The sequence below is a fragment of the Pavona decussata genome, unplaced genomic scaffold (genome assembly GCF_977016875.1).
Source record: "Pavona decussata unplaced genomic scaffold, jaPavDecu1.1 SCAFFOLD_102, whole genome shotgun sequence".
Lineage (NCBI taxonomy): Eukaryota > Metazoa > Cnidaria > Anthozoa > Scleractinia > Agariciidae > Pavona > Pavona decussata.
In genome coordinates, this window is record NW_028145517.1 from 6268691 (window position 1) to 6288162 (window position 19472).

The 19472-nt window shown below is 40.1% G+C and overlaps 1 protein-coding gene and 1 long non-coding RNA gene across 3 annotated transcripts; one reads left to right on the plus strand and one right to left on the minus strand.

Moving 5' to 3' along the window:
* Nucleotides 1-1287: 1287 nt before the first annotated feature.
* LOC146471923 (UDP-N-acetylglucosamine--peptide N-acetylglucosaminyltransferase 110 kDa subunit-like) lies at nucleotides 1288-17170 on the minus strand. Of its 2 annotated transcripts, none has more exons than XM_085120500.1 (17): nucleotides 16996-17170; nucleotides 16578-16731; nucleotides 16169-16412; nucleotides 14560-14628; nucleotides 9576-9692; nucleotides 8659-8738; nucleotides 8501-8590; nucleotides 8286-8391; nucleotides 7998-8138; nucleotides 7803-7903; nucleotides 7113-7266; nucleotides 6591-6692; nucleotides 5635-5814; nucleotides 5025-5183; nucleotides 4227-4442; nucleotides 2731-3587; nucleotides 1288-2009 (listed from the first exon to the last, which is right to left on the minus strand). In XM_085120500.1, the coding sequence occupies exons 1-17, from the start codon at nucleotides 17027-17029 to the stop codon at nucleotides 1859-1861; spliced, it is 2955 nt and encodes a 984-aa protein (XP_084976626.1). In that variant the 5' UTR covers nucleotides 17030-17170; the 3' UTR covers nucleotides 1288-1858. The 2 variants fall into 2 exon arrangements, with proteins under 2 accessions (XP_084976626.1, XP_084976625.1); XM_085120499.1 differs by lacking the exon at nucleotides 16996-17170 and adding an exon at nucleotides 16820-16977.
* Nucleotides 17171-17728: 558 nt separating this feature from the next.
* LOC146471924 (uncharacterized) lies at nucleotides 17729-18716 on the plus strand. Its single transcript, XR_014866725.1, has 3 exons — nucleotides 17729-17854; nucleotides 17949-18059; nucleotides 18357-18716. It is a non-coding gene; the product is annotated as an uncharacterized LOC146471924 (long non-coding RNA).
* Nucleotides 18717-19472: the final 756 nt, after the last annotated feature.

Sequence of the window (19472 nt, forward strand, 5' to 3'; positions counted from 1 at the left end):
CGTCAATCTTGATCACTATTTAACGTTCCTGGGAAAAAAATACCCGCTCTTCACTGCCAGCTAGCAAGACTTTTAAAAAATGAAAATCCCAGCCAGCTGTAAGTGTGATGTCTGTCAACTAGCCAGCAAGCAAGTCATCTTGTAGGTATGCAGCATCTTCCCGAGACTTAATTTGTTTATATATTTTTGTGTGATCGGCAAACATGGTAACATGGCTCGTCAGGACCGAATCGGCAAGTTAGTTACATAGATGAGAAATAATATCGGGCTTAAAATGGAGCCCTGAGGTATTCCGGAACTGACAGGCAAAGTATCAGAGGTTTCATCCAGCACTGTTACACGTTGGTAGCGGCCCATAAGGTAAGAGCTAAACCACTTCAAGTGGCTGCCTCCAAATCCGAACCCGTGAAACTTTTGCTGCAGGCAGCTGTGGTTCACCCTATCGAAGGCCTTAGACATGTCCATATAGATCATGTCCACCTGTTTTCCGTCGTCTAATAGGGAGCCCACGTGGTCCAAAACTCCCAAAAGGTTGGAGGTGCATGATTTTCCTCTAAAAATTGAGAGGATATTCCAAATTTCCGGAGGAGGGTAATTTTATTGGACAAAAATGCCTGGAGAGGCCCATGTGTATTTTACGGCCTTTTCGAGTAGAAGAAAAGCGCTGGTAATGTTCTGTGGAAAATAGTTCGCGAGTATTACGATTTAGTTTTTGGCGATATAAAGTTAGGTTATACCCTGGTCTGGTGTCTTCTAATAATTTAGTTCATAGCCACCGTTTGTATCATTCAATACTAAGAGCACGGAGCAGAAGTCACCTTACTGCACTTCACGTTTTTCACTTTCAGCTCGGCAGTTATTTAGATGGCACCAGGCCAAAATCTCATATCGGTCAAGACCCAGGGTTCGTACACTATTTAGGTATTCCATGACTTTCCAGGATTTCCATAACCACGTACGAACCCTCAAACCGATTGGTGTTCACTTGGTAGCTGTACTGGATCGAAAGTCTCTTTCCGGTGCGAAACTTTGTTCCGGTGTCATGCAAGCGCAGTGCGACCGTTCGTTTAATGTTCCTTGTCAACCTTTCAGTTCGCTTCAAAATGAAGTTCAAACTGCCAAAAAAAAAAATGGTTTATGCAAACGGCCTCAAGTCTCCATCTCCTACTGGACTGGAAGTCATATATCGAGTATCATTTAACACGAATAATAATTATTGTTCCCTGCTGCCTGTTTCGCATACTTGATCTCCTGTTAGCAAACACACAAGAATGAACACAACGCAACTCCTCTGCAACTCAAGCCATTTAATACATAAAATTTTCGTTCTTGTCTCCTTGTCATTTTTCTTCTTTTCATAATTCTTTTGTTTTTAGCAAGTAGCATTAGTATTTGCCATACATCACATAAGAGTGCCTGACCCAGAGAGATTTTCCTATTACATTGAGAACTCGGAAACACAACATGGATGCAATGTCATTACTCTTTGATAATATTTACAAATTTCTTTTGACGCTATATATAACAAGTTTACCTCTTTAACTTATCAAAAATCTAGAAGTTTGTCATGTTGGACAAAAAAAAAAGAAAGATAAAAACCAACAATCTATTTCCACACGCTTCTTAAAAGACAACCGAATAACTCATAAAATGACTCGGCCTTTCATTACCGAGTCCACTGTTGATGTATTAGTTTATTCATGTTCTTGCGATAGTTTTAAAATGTTCTTCGTTGCAACATCACAGCATTTTCTCTACTTTCAGACGGGGCAGCGAAGTCGTGATTCACAGTTAAAAATAATCAGCAACTGCGGTTGTTAATCTCCAAATTTTGGGCGAAATAAACAGTCCTTGCTAATCAGGAAGCAATGTGGTCGCAGTCGAGTCCACTTTCGAACCTTCTCCAGATTCTAAGCAACAGACTTTCGAGGTCGTGTGTGTACTGCCTTGTGTTGAAGAGCGGGCTGCGAAGGCGAGCATTCCAAACTTTATCTTTTGTTCTTTTTAAACTGAAAAAAAAAAAAGAAGAACGTTGAACATAATAAAACCACATAGAGCGGTTTTGAATTGAGTGTCAAAAGTAATTTCGCGTTTCCTTTGGTTTTGTATTACTACGCTCTGTGATTGGTTAACAACACCGGCGCCACTTTCTCAACCAATGGGAATGCAAACCCAAACCAATCGTGTTTTGGCCGCACGCGTTTTCCCGCACTTGGCGCCAGTTACATGTATTTGCTTCGAATTCTGATTGGCTCGTTGTGTTGCTTACATCTGTTGCGATTGGCCAGAGTACGCAATTACTTTGGTTTTAGTTTAACAACACTCAGTTGAAAAGCGCTCTAAAACTTCACTTATTTTCCAACTACATTGAAAGAAAACCATCCCAAAACTGAGACTACAAAATGAAGGCTTTCAGGTTCAAGGGAGAAAGTTGCGAATCTTATTCAAACACACAGGTCCCTCTCACCAAAGCAATTGTCACTGATAATTTTTAATTGTTATGAAATTCGTTTAAGTCCCCACGCCCGGTATTTTGGTTTTGCCGTGCATGTTGTATCTGCTACAAAAACCTCTCAACAAGGAATTGCATCACAACGTTCTTGGCCTTCAGGTCATCTAACACGGACCAGAAGCGTCTACCTACTAACCCAAGGAAAGAACTTACTTCATTCAGATTTCACAAAAGAAATGCTTGGACACAAGGAAATTTGTATTATTCGTAACACTTACTAATTCAAATCATTTCCGAGCCTGATCGCGATATTCTCGTAATCTTCTCGATTTCTCGCCACGAGCTCCTGGCATCCAAGAGCGTTGAGCTGTGAAGAAGCAACTCGCGATGCCAGCGTCTCGAGAGGAAGCGTCACCATTGGACACCCGGCCCACAGGACATCCATTCCAGTTGTGTGACCATTGCACAGTGGCGTGTCCAGGCAGACATCAGCCAGCTGGCCGCGACGAACGTGTTCTTCTTTCGGTGCAACGGGAGAGAAAATGATGCGCTCTTGGGACAGACCCATGGCCATGGCCTGCGCCTTCAGGTTGGGTTCACCTACGGCGGGAAATCTAAGCAGCCAGAGAACAGAGTTGGGCACGTGTTTGAGGATGCTCACCCAGCTGCGCAACGTCGGCGGGTCGATCTTGTACAACTGGTTAAAATTACAATACACTATGGCGTCTTCTGGCAGGCCATAATGAGAGCGCGTGATTATAGGAACGGACATTGGAATCCTCTCGCCGCTATCCTTGCAGCCAGAGTACTCCTTCTTCTTCTCCTCGATAAGTGCGCCAACCTTAGTCACCAAAGAAGGATCATTTTTCTCGTCATCGAGTAGGACAGCAGCGGCGTGTGCTGGTACCATCCCGTTCTGTGTCACTTCAGCAATGACCTGGCTGTTGGCGGCTCTCAGGTATTGAATTAGGTGCGGGAACATCTGCTTGTGGTCACCCACGAAGAATGTGTGAGGCATGTACGCAAGCTTCTCTGAGTACTGATCCGCGAGTTCCAGAGGTGAGGTGACTTTGTCTGTGATGATGTAGTCCATGTATGGGGCACCACTTGTCCCAGGGTAGCCCAACCACATAACCTGTACGTAATGAACAGAGGGATGTAGAATCACGTTTGCACTGAAGGGTTTTAGCTTTGTTATTTGACAGTAGAAAGTTACATTGAAATACTAGAGTACTTAGGATAATGACCGTTTTGTTTATTTATTTGTTTCGTTAGCTGGTTGGCTGGTTTTATCAGGACAACACATTACAGACATTTACCTGAATTTATTCATTAAATGTGCTAAGGCCCGGTTCAGACCCCGTACTTCGTATGAGCCAAATCGAATTCGAATTTAGACTAACCCAAATCAGACGCCGGACTTAATTCACTGAAGCGTACCATGACTGAAGAAAATTGCGGCTTTGTAATAATTGAGGCATTTAATTCGGCTCAAGTGAAGTAAGGCATCTGAATCAAACCCGATCACAGCTGTAATTCCCGGCTGAGCTAGGCTTGAGAAAACGGCTGTGCCAATCCGAATTAGATCGGTCGTTCTGAATCGATTCAGACGCTGTAATTCGGTTCATGTGAAGTACGGCGTCTGAGCCAGGCCTTAATGAATGTGTGCCTGATCAAAATGGATGCTAAGTAATGTAGCTAGCCCCATAACTCCGTGAGTATACACGAAGGGATCAAACAAAGCTGTATGCCAACACTTGAGACTGCAAGTTACCTGTAATGGAGCTGGGCGAAGAGCAAATATTTCGTTTCTTGCTCCTTTGGTGTAGCCATTCATGTTAACAAGGACGTGAATGCCATCAGCATTGATGCGATCTGCAGCTTCTCCATGGCAAGGAATGGACGACAGATCAACAAAGTGTTCAGCATCTCCCTCAATCTTTTTCCTAAAACTGGTGTTGTCATCAGCTGTAAGTGCATAGCAGAATACCTGGGGAGAACATGAATAACAACCTTATCAGAAACCTGAATCAGTGTACCGGACATAACACTTTTCAGTTTGAGTAATGTCATAAAAGACTGACAAACAGGCAGATTTGACTGGCAGAAATTAGATTAACAGCGGACATAAAAAATGGGAATTTCAGTGGCAAATCTAAGTCTTCGTCCACTCTTTCCTGGTCGAACTGGAATTTGGAAATGTTGGTTTTTGTGGAGGACGGAAAACCGGAGAACCTGAAGAAAACACTTGGAGCAGGGACGAGAACCAACAACAAACTCATGAGCCCCAGAAATAGAACCTGGGTCTCACTGGTGGGAAGTTAGTGCCATTCACCACTGCACCACCCCTGCTCCCCATACACCATCCAGACCAACCACAACTTCTCCACGGCCACTAACATCAATATTGCACTATTCACTCATGTTAACAACCAGAGAATTCCTAAATACTATCAACTGATTATGCAAGATTAACTTGACTTCGAATTTTCAATTGTGTCATTGTTACATCTGTTTTTTTGTCTCCAGCACTGTCCAGGTAAGCAAGTCTATTGAGTGTGAAAATACAAACCTCTACTCTGTTAGTGTCGTGAAATCCTGGTACACTCTGCATTAGATGAGAAGTGGGGTGGTTTCCAAAGTCGCTGGAAACATAGCCTATTCTTAGCCTTCCACCACTTTCCTTCAGCGACTTGGGATAAGAGTATGGAGATTTGTGTAAAAGAGCAACCTAGAGAAACAAAAATATCCACAGTGTTATAACAAGAAACTGTGGGAGACCATTAAATGTGTAACGTAATTAATGAGAATGATGTATTAATCAGTAAATGACACAGGCATACTTGGAAAAAAATCCGAGTGCTGCTATAAGGAGTCAAACCATACTTTTTGCAACAAAAATTAATTTGTACAGATTGAGTCAAATCTTTTGACTTTAGCTCTACACTTGGGTAAATTACAGAATAATGATCTGGGTCAGTTTCCTACACAAAGAAAGGTTAATTTGGCTTTTCTGTCATTGAAATGAAATTGTACCCCTTCTGCTCATGTTGTAAATTTGCCTACATCCTATCTTTGAATCAGGTAAAGCAGGTATTCATTGGAAAACATTACAATATCGCTAACACACACACACACAAAAATAAAAAAATAAAAACTAGGTTCTTAGTAAACAAAGCTACCTTTTCAACACAAAGATTGCCATGTCTGTTGGCGATATCTCTTCTCATTTTGTGTGTCAGTGGGTATAGCATGCTGTGATGAGGGTGCACAGATGGAAGTCTGTTGTTTTCCAGTTGGTCAGCTACAATAGACACCAGTTTCTTCATGCGGGATTCATAGTCTGTCCAGTCACAGATAATCTGCAAGGAAACAAGACAGAAAGTATGAATGAGAAAATTCTGACAACATGTTGTAGCCAAATACAGTCAACTCCCTTTATTGCGGACACCATTGGGACCGAATTTATTTCAGTCAAATTGTCTGTAATCTATTTTTGCCAGGGACTTAGTTGCTGTCCATATTATAGGGGTGTCCATAATAGCCAGGTGTTTGCGAGGCGAGAGTTGACTGTACAACAGTCTTGTACATTAATTACCATTTTGCATACATTTAGGTCTATAAGAGAACAGAGGTTGTTCAAACAACAAGGAATATGATTTGCACAGCTCTTTTTAGGACCCTATTCAACTCCGAGTTAACAAAATGTAAAATGTAATACCAACCAAAAAGAAGTTCAATCGAATACCGATTTTTTAAAACCTCCTAGGGAAACTGAATTTGGTTCGAACAAATGGATGTAAAAATCTGTTAATTAAGGGAAACAACTTTTGGCTCAAAGAATCAAGGAGTTTAAAAAACAAGAGGGTTTGCTCTGACATCTGCAAATGGTTAGACTTTCTAGTCTTCTCGGATAAGGGCGATAAACTGCAGGGCCCCATCACACAAACCTAATCACTGTTTGCAAAGAGTAGGGGACATAGTTCCCAGTGTTGTGGCCTGGTCTTTGTGCATATATTCTCATGGTTGGGTGGGAAAATGCTCAGAGATATCAGCTGCATTAAGCTACTCTAGAAATCCAAGATTGTACTGTAGGCATCATAAGTAAGCAATCTGGAATACAGCAGAGGAATCTCACCTGTAAACAGTGTGCAAGGTTGCAATATGCATCAGGAAAACTTGGCTTCAGCTTCAATGCTGTTCTGTAAGATTGGATTGCTTCTGGAATGTTTCCAGAATCCTAGGGATTAAGAAAACAAATGAATCAGGGTTGATTCCACAAATTGGCTCCTCTAGGCTCAGTAAGAATGTTTCAGAGATTTTAGTGAGCCTTTTTCCACAAAAGGGGGCTCAGGATATGTCCAGATATGGACCTTTTTATCAGATTAAATTATTAGCATAGTATTTTCAGGTTTGTTGTTAAATATAATCATGCTGGCAAAAGGTATTTAACTGTCACATCTCTTGGTGACAGGATTTCGCATAGCCTTCCTTTGTGTAACTTGTACGCCATCCCCCCTTAGTGCAAATTTTATTTTTCAGACTTTTCCAATTTCAAGCCTCATCTTGTGAACAAGAATCTCTTAAGGAATCATGGTGTATGGATTTGAATCCCCCCAGGGTCAAGTAGGTCCACCTCTCTCTCTCTTGCTCTCCATACCTTGTGGACTGAAGCCAGGTTACTGTGAGCATCGGCAAAAGCTGGGTTTATTTGTATCGCCCTGGTGTAACACTGAATCGCTCCCTGAATGTCTTGCATCTCCTTGAGTGTGTTTCCCATGTTGGAATAGGCATCAGCGAAAGTGGGATGAATTCTGGAATATGATAACAGATACATTCACAATTAAACAGAAAATATTGCATAATCAAATCACTATACATTTGGGAAAGTAAATTAACAGAAGTCAACATAGCCAATAATTTCCAAAACAAACACTCCATAAGTAAAGGAGAATTTTGTCCAGAGAAATACACACAGTATGAAAGCTAGTCAATCACAGGTCCTGTCTTTCACTAGATTTCCTCGCAATGCAGCCATACCCATACGGTGGAGGGGGGAAATGTAGAGAATTTTCTAACTATTGATGCAACAAATATTTATAGCAAACTTACGCACATAAACCAGTCTGAGCACATCTTGAATGATCTGAAGTTTTTAAAAGTTTAGCCAAACAATGTCATAAGGCCAAAAGTTATTTCCACATGAGCTGGGGATCAAAATGTCGACCTTCTGGCCTCAAGCTGATTGCCTTACACCACTAGCATGACCAAACGACAGTTCTGATCGTTATGGCAGCAAACCCTCAGTAAAAGATCTCAAAGGAAAAAAACAAACAACAAAAGGAACTACCTTATAGCTTCTTTGTAATGGAGAAGAGCTTCATGAAGTTTCCCCTGTTGCTGGAGTACACTTGCAAGGTTTGAGTGCGCAGCAGCAAATTCAGGAAATATCTGAAGGAGGAGGCAAGGGGAATGAGTTTTGATCCCAAAACTAAATGCCTCATTTAAAATGAAAGGATTCTAAGAAAAATGACATTGACTGTACCTCTAAAGCTTTACAGTAGAGTCTGACGGACTCCTCAATCTTGCCTTGCTCTCTCTTGATGTTCGCAAGGTTGTTAAGAGAATCTGCATGGGTGGGACATAATCTTAATGCCGTGTTGTAGCATTCCTCTGCTTCCGTTACCTGGGGGTAGAGGAAAATCACTGGTGAACTCACAAAATAAATACATGTATGCAAGTTAGAAACAACTGAATTTAGAATTTAACTCGCTTTGCTGCATATTCGTACTCTTCATCATCTCATGACACTAGGACAAACGGTAACATTTACCTTTCCTTGTTCTTTTAAGGCATTTGCCAGGTTACAGTATGCATCAGGGAAGTTTGGTTGAAGTTCAATCGCCCTTCTGTATGTGTCCACAGCCAAATCAATAAGTCTGCAAAAGCACAATAATTTGAAAGGTTCTGCCATTTCTTTTAAAAACTAATCCCTCCAGCACTCCAGTTGATCAGAAACAACAGCTGAAAACACCAAACAAAACTCACCCTTGCTCATAATATACACAGGCCAAGTTGCCATGGACAACAGCATGGTTGGGACTCAAATTTAATGCTCGTAGATATGCAGCAACAGCTCTGTAAAGGAAAAAGAATCATGAGGCCTGAAGCAACGGCAAAAGCAACACCACAAATTGTACACATACCTATCAAAAATTCTAGCTTCTTTCAACACGTTTCCAAGGTTGATGTAGGCATCGAGAAAATTCTGATCTAACTGGACAGCCTGAAAAATAAAGTTGGTGGAATTTTAATGCAGACAAAAACAACTTGGTGTGGTAGATTCCTGCAATGTTGAACACTCAAAAAACAAGAGAAATTCTTTGACATCATGGAATTTTCAGCACACTCCACAGTAAATTTGTAAACTGTTCAACAAGCAAATAGATGGGACAGCGGGCTATCTCAAAACCCAAAGAAATATAAAAGTTAAAAAAAAAATGCTGATTCCCCCACCCCCACTAAAATATTGGATGTTCCACGGACAAAAATTAAATGACAAATCTCTGTTGAAAACCAACATTTGGAAGGAGGGGGAAAGAAAAAATAGTAGGGTGAAATGTGCTAACCTTCCCAAGAGAAATGACTCTAGTGTAAACGGCATACTGGGTACCCTGACAAGATTATTTTTAGCTGCGATAAAGCTTTTAATGAACTCAGTTTTTCCTTCAATTTCATGTTTTTAAAGCATCACGTTAACTGTAAATTATGCAGCTAGAATGCTTCACCACTTTGAGCGGTTTTCAATTGAGCGTCAAAAGTAACTTCGCCTTTGTTTGGGTTTTGCTTTACTGTTCTCTATGATTGGTTAGAAAAACTAGCAGCACTTTTTTCAACCAATGAAAAACAAATCCAGAACCAATTGCACCTTGCTCACACAAATTTTCCCATGCTTGGCGCAGGTTACGTGTATTTGCTTAAATTCTGATTGGTTCATTGTAGCATTTGCATCTGTGGTGATCGGCCAGAGCAATTACTTTGCCTTTAATTTCACGACACTCAATTGAAAACCACTTAAGGTGAAAGAGCCTTTTAAAAACAAATGCTAGAGAGAGAAATTCACCTTCTCAAAGTGATGTATCGCCAACCAGATCTCTCCTTGGGCATTGAAGACACAGCCAAGGTTACTCCACGCCACAGCAAAACTGGGCTGTGTTTCTATTGCTTTCAAGTAGCACGCCTTTCAATTTAAAAATGAGCAGCAAAACGGGGAGAGCAAAAAATGCCGGGACAGGCACAGCAAGCAATGAAAGAGCAGAGGGCAGCAAGAGGAACAGCAGAGAGCGAGAAAAATCAAAGCAATAACATGAAAAAAACACACAAACACAGGCAAAAACAGACAGCGACAGCAGAGAGCAAAAAGAGAAATCATGGTTTTGTTCTCATCCTTTGTAACAACGCAACACTATTCCGATATTTTCCTGCACTATTTCGATCTTGTTTTGTCCTGTCTTGGCTGAAATGCAATATCCATTAGTTCACAGAACACCTTGCCCCTTTTTAGAAAGAAAAGTACTGCTATTTGGGAGTGTGTGAGAGCATTAACAGTTTATCTTGCCTCAACACATCTCAATTGAAAGATCAAAGAAGCAGCATTGTAGCACAGGTTTATTTCAGAAAAACGACACAACAGAATAGAATGTGATTCATTTTTGGTACATTCTTGGTACTGATAACTATTTTAATTGGAAATTCTGTCAGCGCATAAATGTAATTTCACACAAGCATATTGCAACTTCTTTGACCTTTATGAAAATAAACCCCAAAATACCCTGTCATTGAAATCACTGCTTACCACTCACTACAAACCCAAAATTTGTCTTAAGTGCAAACAACATCCTTGCTTATTCAATTTCAGGGCAATGGGGTCTATCTTATCAAAGCCTGAAGCTTTAATGTGAGGACACAAGACAAGACCTCAATTCTCTACACAACAAACATTGTAACACTGCAATAGCCAACAGAATAATTGATTCCCCCCACCCTCAAAAAAAAATATATCCTCTCTCTGCCGAGCACGCTTTAGTTAAGGCTGAATGCAATTTTGGCATCAGTGCTCTCTCACTAACTGGGACAAGGTGTTGAATGGATAAGATTGTTCTGTTTCTTTCCAAGGTATGAGATCAACCACATGACTAGAGAAAAGGACGCAAGCAGCCGACTCAAGATGGGAACAGGAATGTTCAGTTTGACTCTTCATTAGTACTGAATCTGCCCAAAAACTGGGTGCAATATCACTGTCTTCTCGAAATTTAAACTTTTCATGAAGCAACTAGACTTAATCAACACACAAAAAAAAATGGCGAGAACTCTTCAAAGGCAACTAGTCTTTTCCAAGATGAAAATTGATCATTCCTGTTTCCATTTGAGAAGCCTGTAACAGCAAACTAGGGCAAGCATGGTAGGTGGGGACAGCAAGTTTGGGAATGGGCAAAAGACGTGCTTTGAGAAGTTCATCTTTCTGCAAATGGTTCCCTTTCAGCCGGTGTACTCCATCAAGACCGTACGTACCCTGTATAAGTTTACTGGGAGAGATAACAAAAGGGGAAAAACAAGGGAAGATTGAATGTTAGGGATCTAAGCAACATCCTAATGCGGTCGAAATGCTGATCACTGGTACTCTGAGGAAAAACAAACCAATACAAACGTACATCTGCCTGAGAGTATTTTGTTAACCCCACCATAGGTTCACGTCTAAGTATGGGTAACTGTTTTTTTACTAAATTCCTCGCAGTTTTGTACTTCATACAGTACCGCTCAAAAGTAAGTTACCAGTCTCGTCTCGTTTCTCGCGAGACGAGAATCTCGTATCGCGAGACGAGAATCTCGTATCGAGAGACGAGAGCCTCGTCTCGCGATACGAGAGTCTCGTCTCGCGAGAATCACTGAAGCGGAAATTTTGGAATATTACCGAGTTTCTCGCGAGAAGAACTTATGACTGAATTTCTCGCGCACTTGTCTTGTGTTGCTTTTATTTACACTGTATGCCGTTTTTAAAACGGCCTGTGCCAACGGTGGTTGATTACGTCGACAAGTAAGTTCGCATTATCAGAGCTTATGTGATTCGAAACAATTTTGTCTTCATTCAGTTCAAAGGTTTCGATTCGCGCACAGTGTAAGAGATGATTTATTTCTTCCGTCACTTCGAAGGTTTCGTTTTAGCGAGCTCGCCGACCTATCAATTTGCAATTGAAACTTTCCCGCACACACAATTCCTACATAAAAAAATCCCAGCCTTATTAAAGTCAAGTTCTGTGCCTGTATCTATTAAACAGTTTTTTGAAATAATAACCCTGACACTTACAATGTTTTTCAATTTCACTGCGGTTGGAATTTGCATACATGTACATGTATCGTGCTTTGCAAACCGCTATTGAATCGAACTTCTTTGCGGTTGCAAAGGCTTTTTCTGCCAAGAAAAAACAAAGTTGTGTATAAAGAAAATCGAAAACAGAAACGTTGTTGAAGAGCTAGCGTAAAATGCGTAGTTCTAGTTCAGAATTGATTTCAGTTTATCGTGCACCGAATTTGCATATCGACAACGCCAAGATGTCAAAGGTTACCGCGCCGCGCTTACGGAAATATGTCTGCGTTCGCTGGCTAAAGGAGAGGTGTGTTGTTTATCGATAGCGTAGTTTGCTACAGGTCGCATGATTTAGCGAAGCCAACCGAGGAACATTTTTTCTAAAACAAAGCGGCTTTGGAGATATTTATTACAACATTTGCCCTCGGGGAAAGAAGCTTTTTTACCGAAGATTTGTTATGTTGATTGCCTTTTAAGCTTATGTTTATGTTATAAACTTATCCCTATTAACGATTAGCAATAACCCGCAAAGTCGTCGCTCGATTGACACTTACATTTTAGCCACAACCCTTGGCCACAACCCATTATTGAAAAGTAACAGATAGGTTTTTTAAATGCAAATCACATGTAAGTTTTCGTATATTTGTTTCACGCCTATGTAATACGCAAATAATCTCTAGCGCACGTACAACAGAGGCCGCAACAGTCTAACTGGTCATCACCAGCTCTATAAAGTGTATGTGTTTGTGGGTTTGTTTTTTTTTTTTTCTAAATCCCTGAGAGAATAAAAGATACAATAACATACACAGCATTTACAATCTCTTCTACACCAAGACGCTTTATTAGGTTCTGCAAATTTATTAGCTCCGATAACCCAACGTGCCACCTCCGAATAAATGCGCAATGACAGATGGATCAGTTCGCTTATCTTTGCAGCCGTCGTTCGCTTACATCGTTGAATCGCTCTGTAATAAATCACAAAGTACAGTGTATATACAAACACATTAAGTCCTGGATCAAGTCGCTTAACAAAGCAAGCTCGATTTTGTTTGCAACCTGGTTCACGATCGATAAGCTTGCGACCGAACTCCATAATTCAGCTTGTGCGTGACAAGGGCGTCCTGCCGTATCAACAACACCGACACTCAACTTGATATTCTCGCGAAACTCTTGCGAGAAAAGTCAAGCCTAAGTAAATGTACTTACAGTTTTTTCACCCTCTCGCGAGACGAGTTTCTCGTCTCTCGAGACGAGAGTCTCGTATCGCGAGACGAGAATCTCGTATCGCGAGACGAGAATCTCGTATCGCGAGACGAGAATCGCGTCTCGCGAGAGGGTGGTAACTTACTTTTGAGCGGTACTGTACCAGACAAATCATCAAAGCTTGGTTTAAAAGAAGATCATGTTTTTGACAGAAGTAACAAAACACTCTTGAAAGCAAATTCACAGTTGTAATGGTCAAGAATACCTCCAAACAATCAAGTAAATTCAACATCAACACATTATTTTCTAAATACTACACACACTTAAATAACCATAAGAGAGCATTTCCAAACACCCCACATAACCAAAAACACATTTATAAAGACGCATGGTGTGTAAATTTCGATTGCAAAGTTTCAATTTCATCACAAAAATCGTTCTGTGCCAGCAGTAAAGTATGATAAAATGCCTAATAAATTGTTGAAGAACAAGATCAATAACACTACCAAATTCTGCAAATTTCACTGCCAGTGCAAATTGAAACAATGTGTCTGTGGTTTCAGTGCAGAGTGATTTGAAATACACTCTCAAAACATTAACTCAGAATAACTAGACTACAGTGTAACTGAACATGGAGCACACACAGCTGAGGACTGCACTCTCAACTCCTTCAATCCCAAGATCAAAGATGAAATTCTCCTTACTAACTACCACACATTAATCTTCAACCTAAGACAGAGAATTTAGCATCACATCAAGGCAACTTTTAACTGATGGTATTATTAACTTTGGTTGCTTCGCCGCTCGACAAATGCATTGGTGTGGTAAGGAGAAATATTAGAAGTTGGGAGATTAAGAGTTGACATCAGGATGCCAGTAAGCTTCAGAATAAAAATCAGCTGAGGTGAAAAAACAGTTTTGCATTTTATAGTTCAAAATACTTTGCAGACAACTGTCCTTTCTGTATTCAGTTGACCAATGAGTCAAGCAGACAACCCAACTGATATTTATTACAACAAAGAAAGTGCCAACATTAACATCTTAGCATGGCCACATCACACATAAACATGACCTAGTTTGGTATCAAACATGACAGCTTTGGTCATCATACATTTGAAGATTGATGCGAACTTTATCACTCCATACAATCAATCATTTTGTAACTGACGTTTCAACAAAACTGTCTTTAACTTTGACTAAGGTAAATCCTTTTAGGATTCAATAAAATTGAACAAATTGGGGAAAACGTTTCGTAAAACAAACTTGTTTCTGGCCTACAGTCACTGGTAGAAAAAGTTTGCTGAGTGTTCATTCGAACTTTAAACAGTTGATGGTAAATAACACCACATTTGCCACCAAATTAGGTAGTGTTTTTCATGACCTGGAAATGCTTGGATGTAACCGGCAGTAGATCACCAAGACACCCACAAACCTGGCAAATAGAGGGACCATTCATTATCAAGAACATACAAACTAATCAACAGAATGTACGCCTGCCTTGAAAATAAATGCGAACCCCTATTTCATACAAATACTATACCTTGGCCTCTTCTAGTCTTCCAAGAGCTTTCAACAAGTTCCCAAGATCACTTCTTACACAGTACAGGTCCTAGGAACACAAAGTGTAAATGGTCGTCAATAATCTGTCGACCTTTACTTAGCAAAAAAAAAAAAGAAAAAGCAGACAGGAATCCAAAAATGACTAACGAAACTTCAGAACTTCAACCGACCATTCCCCAGCTTAGCAATCATATGGAATACTTCTATGAAACTGTTTGAACACTTTCTTGAACATACCATATTTCCTGGAATAATTCCCCTGGGAGATTACCCAAAGAGGGGGAAGGTGTTATTCAAGGGGGGTGACTGTTTTCTTAATATCATTTCGGAGGTCAATACATGCAGCAGTTTTGGGAACACAAAAAGTGTATCCTTTATAGCTAAGAAAAATAAAAAAGAGAGAGAGAGAGAGAGAGAAAGAGCGAGCCATGAGAAGAAAAAGGGCTTAATACTGTAAATTCTTCAAGATACCACATGTCCACAGAAACTACTCGAAGTGGAATAAACTGCGACAGAAAGTGCGGGAAAGTACCGCAATTGGCAAATTGGTACTTATTGTTCAATATCACTTTTGGCAAATTGCCATGCACCTTTTTTTGAGAGAGGGAGAGCTATCAGTGTAGCCATCTGTCACTTTCGAAACACTCTTTTTTACGCATTGTAAATCTCACTCTATGAAAAAAAAGATGCCCACAATTTCAGTGAACCAAAATAAGCAATTAAGTCCCATACATGATTGGAGAGCCAACTAATACATCAACAAGCTAAGCCTTTGGGTATGTCCTTTGATATTACTGATATTGATATTGCAGCGCCAATTACAAAGTTCATTTTATTATGACAACTGTTTCCCGTAAGCTTATTAAAAATTGGCCCAGTTCCGTGCCAAATAATGGTGACCTGACACTAGAGTAGGGAATCTCTAGAAAGTTGATGCATCAGCATTATTACTTTTTGTATTTCATGTTGAAAAGTCTTATTTGTTGTCCACGAAAATTACTTGCAGATCTAAATAAACAAAATTCTTCATGCCTTAAATTTCTTATGCTTGTTTTCTGTGACATCCAACCCAAAAGAAATTACAAAACACGAAATAAAAAGAATTCATTCGATCCACTGGTACACGTCAATCAGAAAGCGATACACATTTATTGTTTCTGCCTTGAAACAGGCCAATATGGATGGAAATTAAAAATACTGGCAATAATTGAGCGAGAAGCGAGAGCACAAACATAGGCAACTCTACAGGCGCAGTATACTCCTAACTCCTAGTTTAGTGCCAACTGTTTTAGGAGTACATCATTAAAGCACGAAAATCGTGTTTCTTCCCGTCAAAAATGACATGAAAATAAATTTGTTTGCAAAAGACAAAGGCGAGGGCAGTGAATGCTACTAATGATCTGAATTTAATAAAAAAAATTCGAATCGAGAAAAATAGGGGCAAAAAATTGGGAAAATTACATGAATGATTGCTCACGGGGTTATAAAATACCAAGGCACGTTAAGAACCTGTCGTGGGATTTGTAACAAAAAATATTTTCTCATAATTTCACAACACACGGTCAAAGTACAGATTACTCGATTCTCACCGGGTTGTATTGCAGTGCGGTGGCATAAGCATTAACTGCTCCTTCTAAATCACCAGCAGCCACTAAAGCGGCAGCCAAATTGATGTAGCCATCGATGAAATCCGGTTTTAACTTGACGGCATGGCGATAATTGTCCAATGCATCTTTCAGCTGACCTCTCTCTTTGAAGACGTTGCCTAAGTTCGAGTAGGCCTCGGCGAGAACGGGATTTTGTTTTATAGCTAGAGTGCTAAAATGCGCCGATCTAAAAGAAAATAGAGTAGAGAAACATCTTGCGATCAGATGAAATCGTCATCTGGCAAATGACTACCTCGAAATACGTCATGATAATAAAAAGAAACGGTTTCAGCCTGGTTTAGTTGGGTACCCAAAACAACACAACAACAACAGGCAACAAACTTCAGTTTACCTGTCCAGCCGACGACATTGAAAGTGTATCGAGGATAAAAGGAGCAATACTCCAGTGTTTTCAGGTTGTTGCCTCCATAACTGCATACAGATTTGTTCGGCACGATCATAGCTCCCTGCCTGATATTCGCGATGAGCTAACTCGGCGAGAGTAGCTGTTGAAAGAGAGAGAATGGGTTAAGCTAAACGCAGTGAACACAATTCAACCAAGAACCACAAACTCGCAGAAAGACAATTTCTAACCAGCATCGTCTAGAATGGTCGTTCCCATGACCATGGCTACAAAAATGGAGGCAGAGAAACACAAAAGTTTCCCCCTCGAGATTGAAATAAGAAAACGAGGGCATGAAGAAAGATGGCGTGTATTATTGTATGCATAAACGCGACGTCATGTGCGCACACGCAAAGGAAAGACTCACCGCCGTAATGAAGCGCCTCTGGTTGAAATTTCATAATTTCTCGTCTAAAAATATCCAGAAGTCCACAATTTTAACTGATCTCGGAAAGACAACCATCGACATAACAGCTAGACAGAGGAATTTTGTAAACGACGCATTCTAAACGGGAACAAACCAGAAAATTATTATGATCAATATCGAAAATCCTATTACCCGCAATCCCTCGTTGGCCGGGATGACGTAATTTTACGTCTTACTAAAAACCCACGTGGGTGACAGCTGTTAAAGAAAAAAGAAAATAGATTTTCATCAAAACACTAGTCAGCATTTTAAGAGGTAAAATTTAATTATTTACTTTATTGAGAAACTCAAATAAATCACCCATCTACGGTGAAGTTTCAAAAAGTTAGATGGTTGAATTTTATGCGCTTTTTGTGCTTTTGGCAAAGAAGGTAGTATGGAATACAAGTAAATTCTCTCAACGCATTCACATGACAGAGAAGCCGTCACTTGCTGTCCCGCCCTCGTCTGGTCTGTTTTGTAAGTAATTCTTCTATATTTTGTTCAAAATGTGATCTTATTTCACCGAACAATGTCCCTAGCTTCTTACAGTGTTGAAAAATTGGATTTTTATGAAGCAAACGCGAAGACAAAGACTTTTTTAGTTACAATGATGACGCGATTGTGTTTCGTGATTGTATTGAAAGAATTTCCAGCTTGTCTCAGCTGACATCTGGCCTTTTGACACCTTGGTATCACGTGTTCTATAATGATTGGCAGATCCTATGAATAAAGAGGCGAGCAGTTGCGATACGAGTGGTTCCTGTGTGGAAGTGTGAGGCGTTCATTACTGTCTGTGGAACAGAGAATTGCTATCTAGGTACAAATGTTATTGCTGGATCTTGCGCTAGGAGCATGTGACTTTCTGGCCTCCTAAAAGGTATCTTCTCTAATGCCTTCCCTTTCTTCTTCAGCTCTACCAAAAATGAGTGATAAGCCAGACGTATCGGAGGTCACCTCATTCGACAAATCGAAGTTGAAGAAAACAGAAACGCAGGAGAAAAATCCGCTTCCAACGAAAGAGAGTAAGTTATTCTCCGTACAATTTTAGCTGAATTCTGTGCCTTTTCATCGAACATAACGCTATGGAATTTTAAATGCCACTTGCTATTTGGCTTTCGAGGGGTGTGTCGACCGCTCAGTCAAGCATACTACATTCAAGAACCACTGACACGTTACTCAGATTCCGGGGAAGTTTAAATTCCACTTACTGTAGCCTCTCAGCGCCGACTTCTGCTCGATTTTGTTTGCATATTCCTTTCTCAAAATCTCAAAAAGCTTCTTGTTTTGTTCTGACACACCCTGTATTCTCTCCTTTGTAGCCATCCAGCAAGAGAAGCAAGGATGAAATTGATTTGCATTTAAACCCGAGCATTTGAAGTTCCAGTACTGTTGGACAATTTTGCCTTCATCATTTTGTGTTTGCCTGTACCTGAATTGAACTGTGTTCTAGAGAAGATAGCGTTATGTTACAAATAAGGCTTAACTAGTGGTATTTCCGCGTGTGGGGCGAACAAATTTCCACTCGCTTTCAAATCGACTTCAATTCTACCCCGACCAGTATGCTAATGTAAAGAACTAGAGTGTGTCGCTGTAAACACTTTTATTTAGGTGAAGACAAACATGCAATGTTGTAGTGAAATATTTTTGCACAGTTAAAAAATAAACAGTTGAATATTGAAGCTTTGCAACTTGTGGTTATCATGTGTTAGTCTTTGGTAGTTTGCCGGCTTCGTAAGTTTTATGTGCATAATCCACTCGCTAATTCTGCTAATTAGAAGACATCTCTTAGACAAACCATAGTGAATCACGTTGTACATGTACAGATTTTTATGTTCTTTTGTAAGTCGGGTCTTTAAATCCTCAAAACAAATTTTAATTTCATGAAAGGTGTTTGTGCTCGAGAGCGAGTAATTGTCAGACAGAAGATTGAGATTGTAAATCTGCATATTATGTAGCGGGGGAAATGGACCGTACCGTAGTTCAATATACAAAAGTCCTGCAATATTCATAAAATGTATTCAGGTATAGCCTTTTTTGGGAAATATTTGCACTGGTTCACGGTGTGATCATATGAACATTGCCTGCGGAAATAACTGTATCGATTACATTCGTCTCGTCTACAAGTGAGGGCAGGTGAACGTCGTTTCATAATAGTTAAATGCTATGATAATCTTGTGACAGGGTAAATTGGTTTACAGAAAGCTTGACAAAAGTATTTACATATTTGTGTTTGAGATGATCCAAAAAGGCAATTATATCCATTTAAAAAGTGCAACAGTCTGATATTGAAAACTTCACTTTCTGACCAGGAAACTCACTCTCAATAGATTTTTTATCTGCATCAAACGATTATTTTAGCACTGTCAAAGTGAACGTTATTGTTGGTCGACCACTTTATTAGCCACATTCATACAAGACTTGAGGCAACTTCCTGA

What these genes read in the sequence shown, in the direction of transcription:
- LOC146471923 (XM_085120500.1), bottom strand. Translation starts at nt 17,029, where the DNA reads ATGAAATTTCAACCAGAGGCGCTTCATTACGGCG. An exon ending in AGAGGCGCTTCATTACGGCG is followed by an intron (nt 16,732 to 16,995) that starts GTGAGTCTTTCC and finishes CTCTTTCAACAG; the next exon opens with CTACTCTCGCCGAGTTAGCT. An exon ending in CTCGGAAATGATTTGAATTA is followed by an intron (nt 2,010 to 2,730) that starts GTAAGTGTTACG and finishes TTTTTTTTTCAG; the next exon opens with TTTAAAAAGAACAAAAGATA.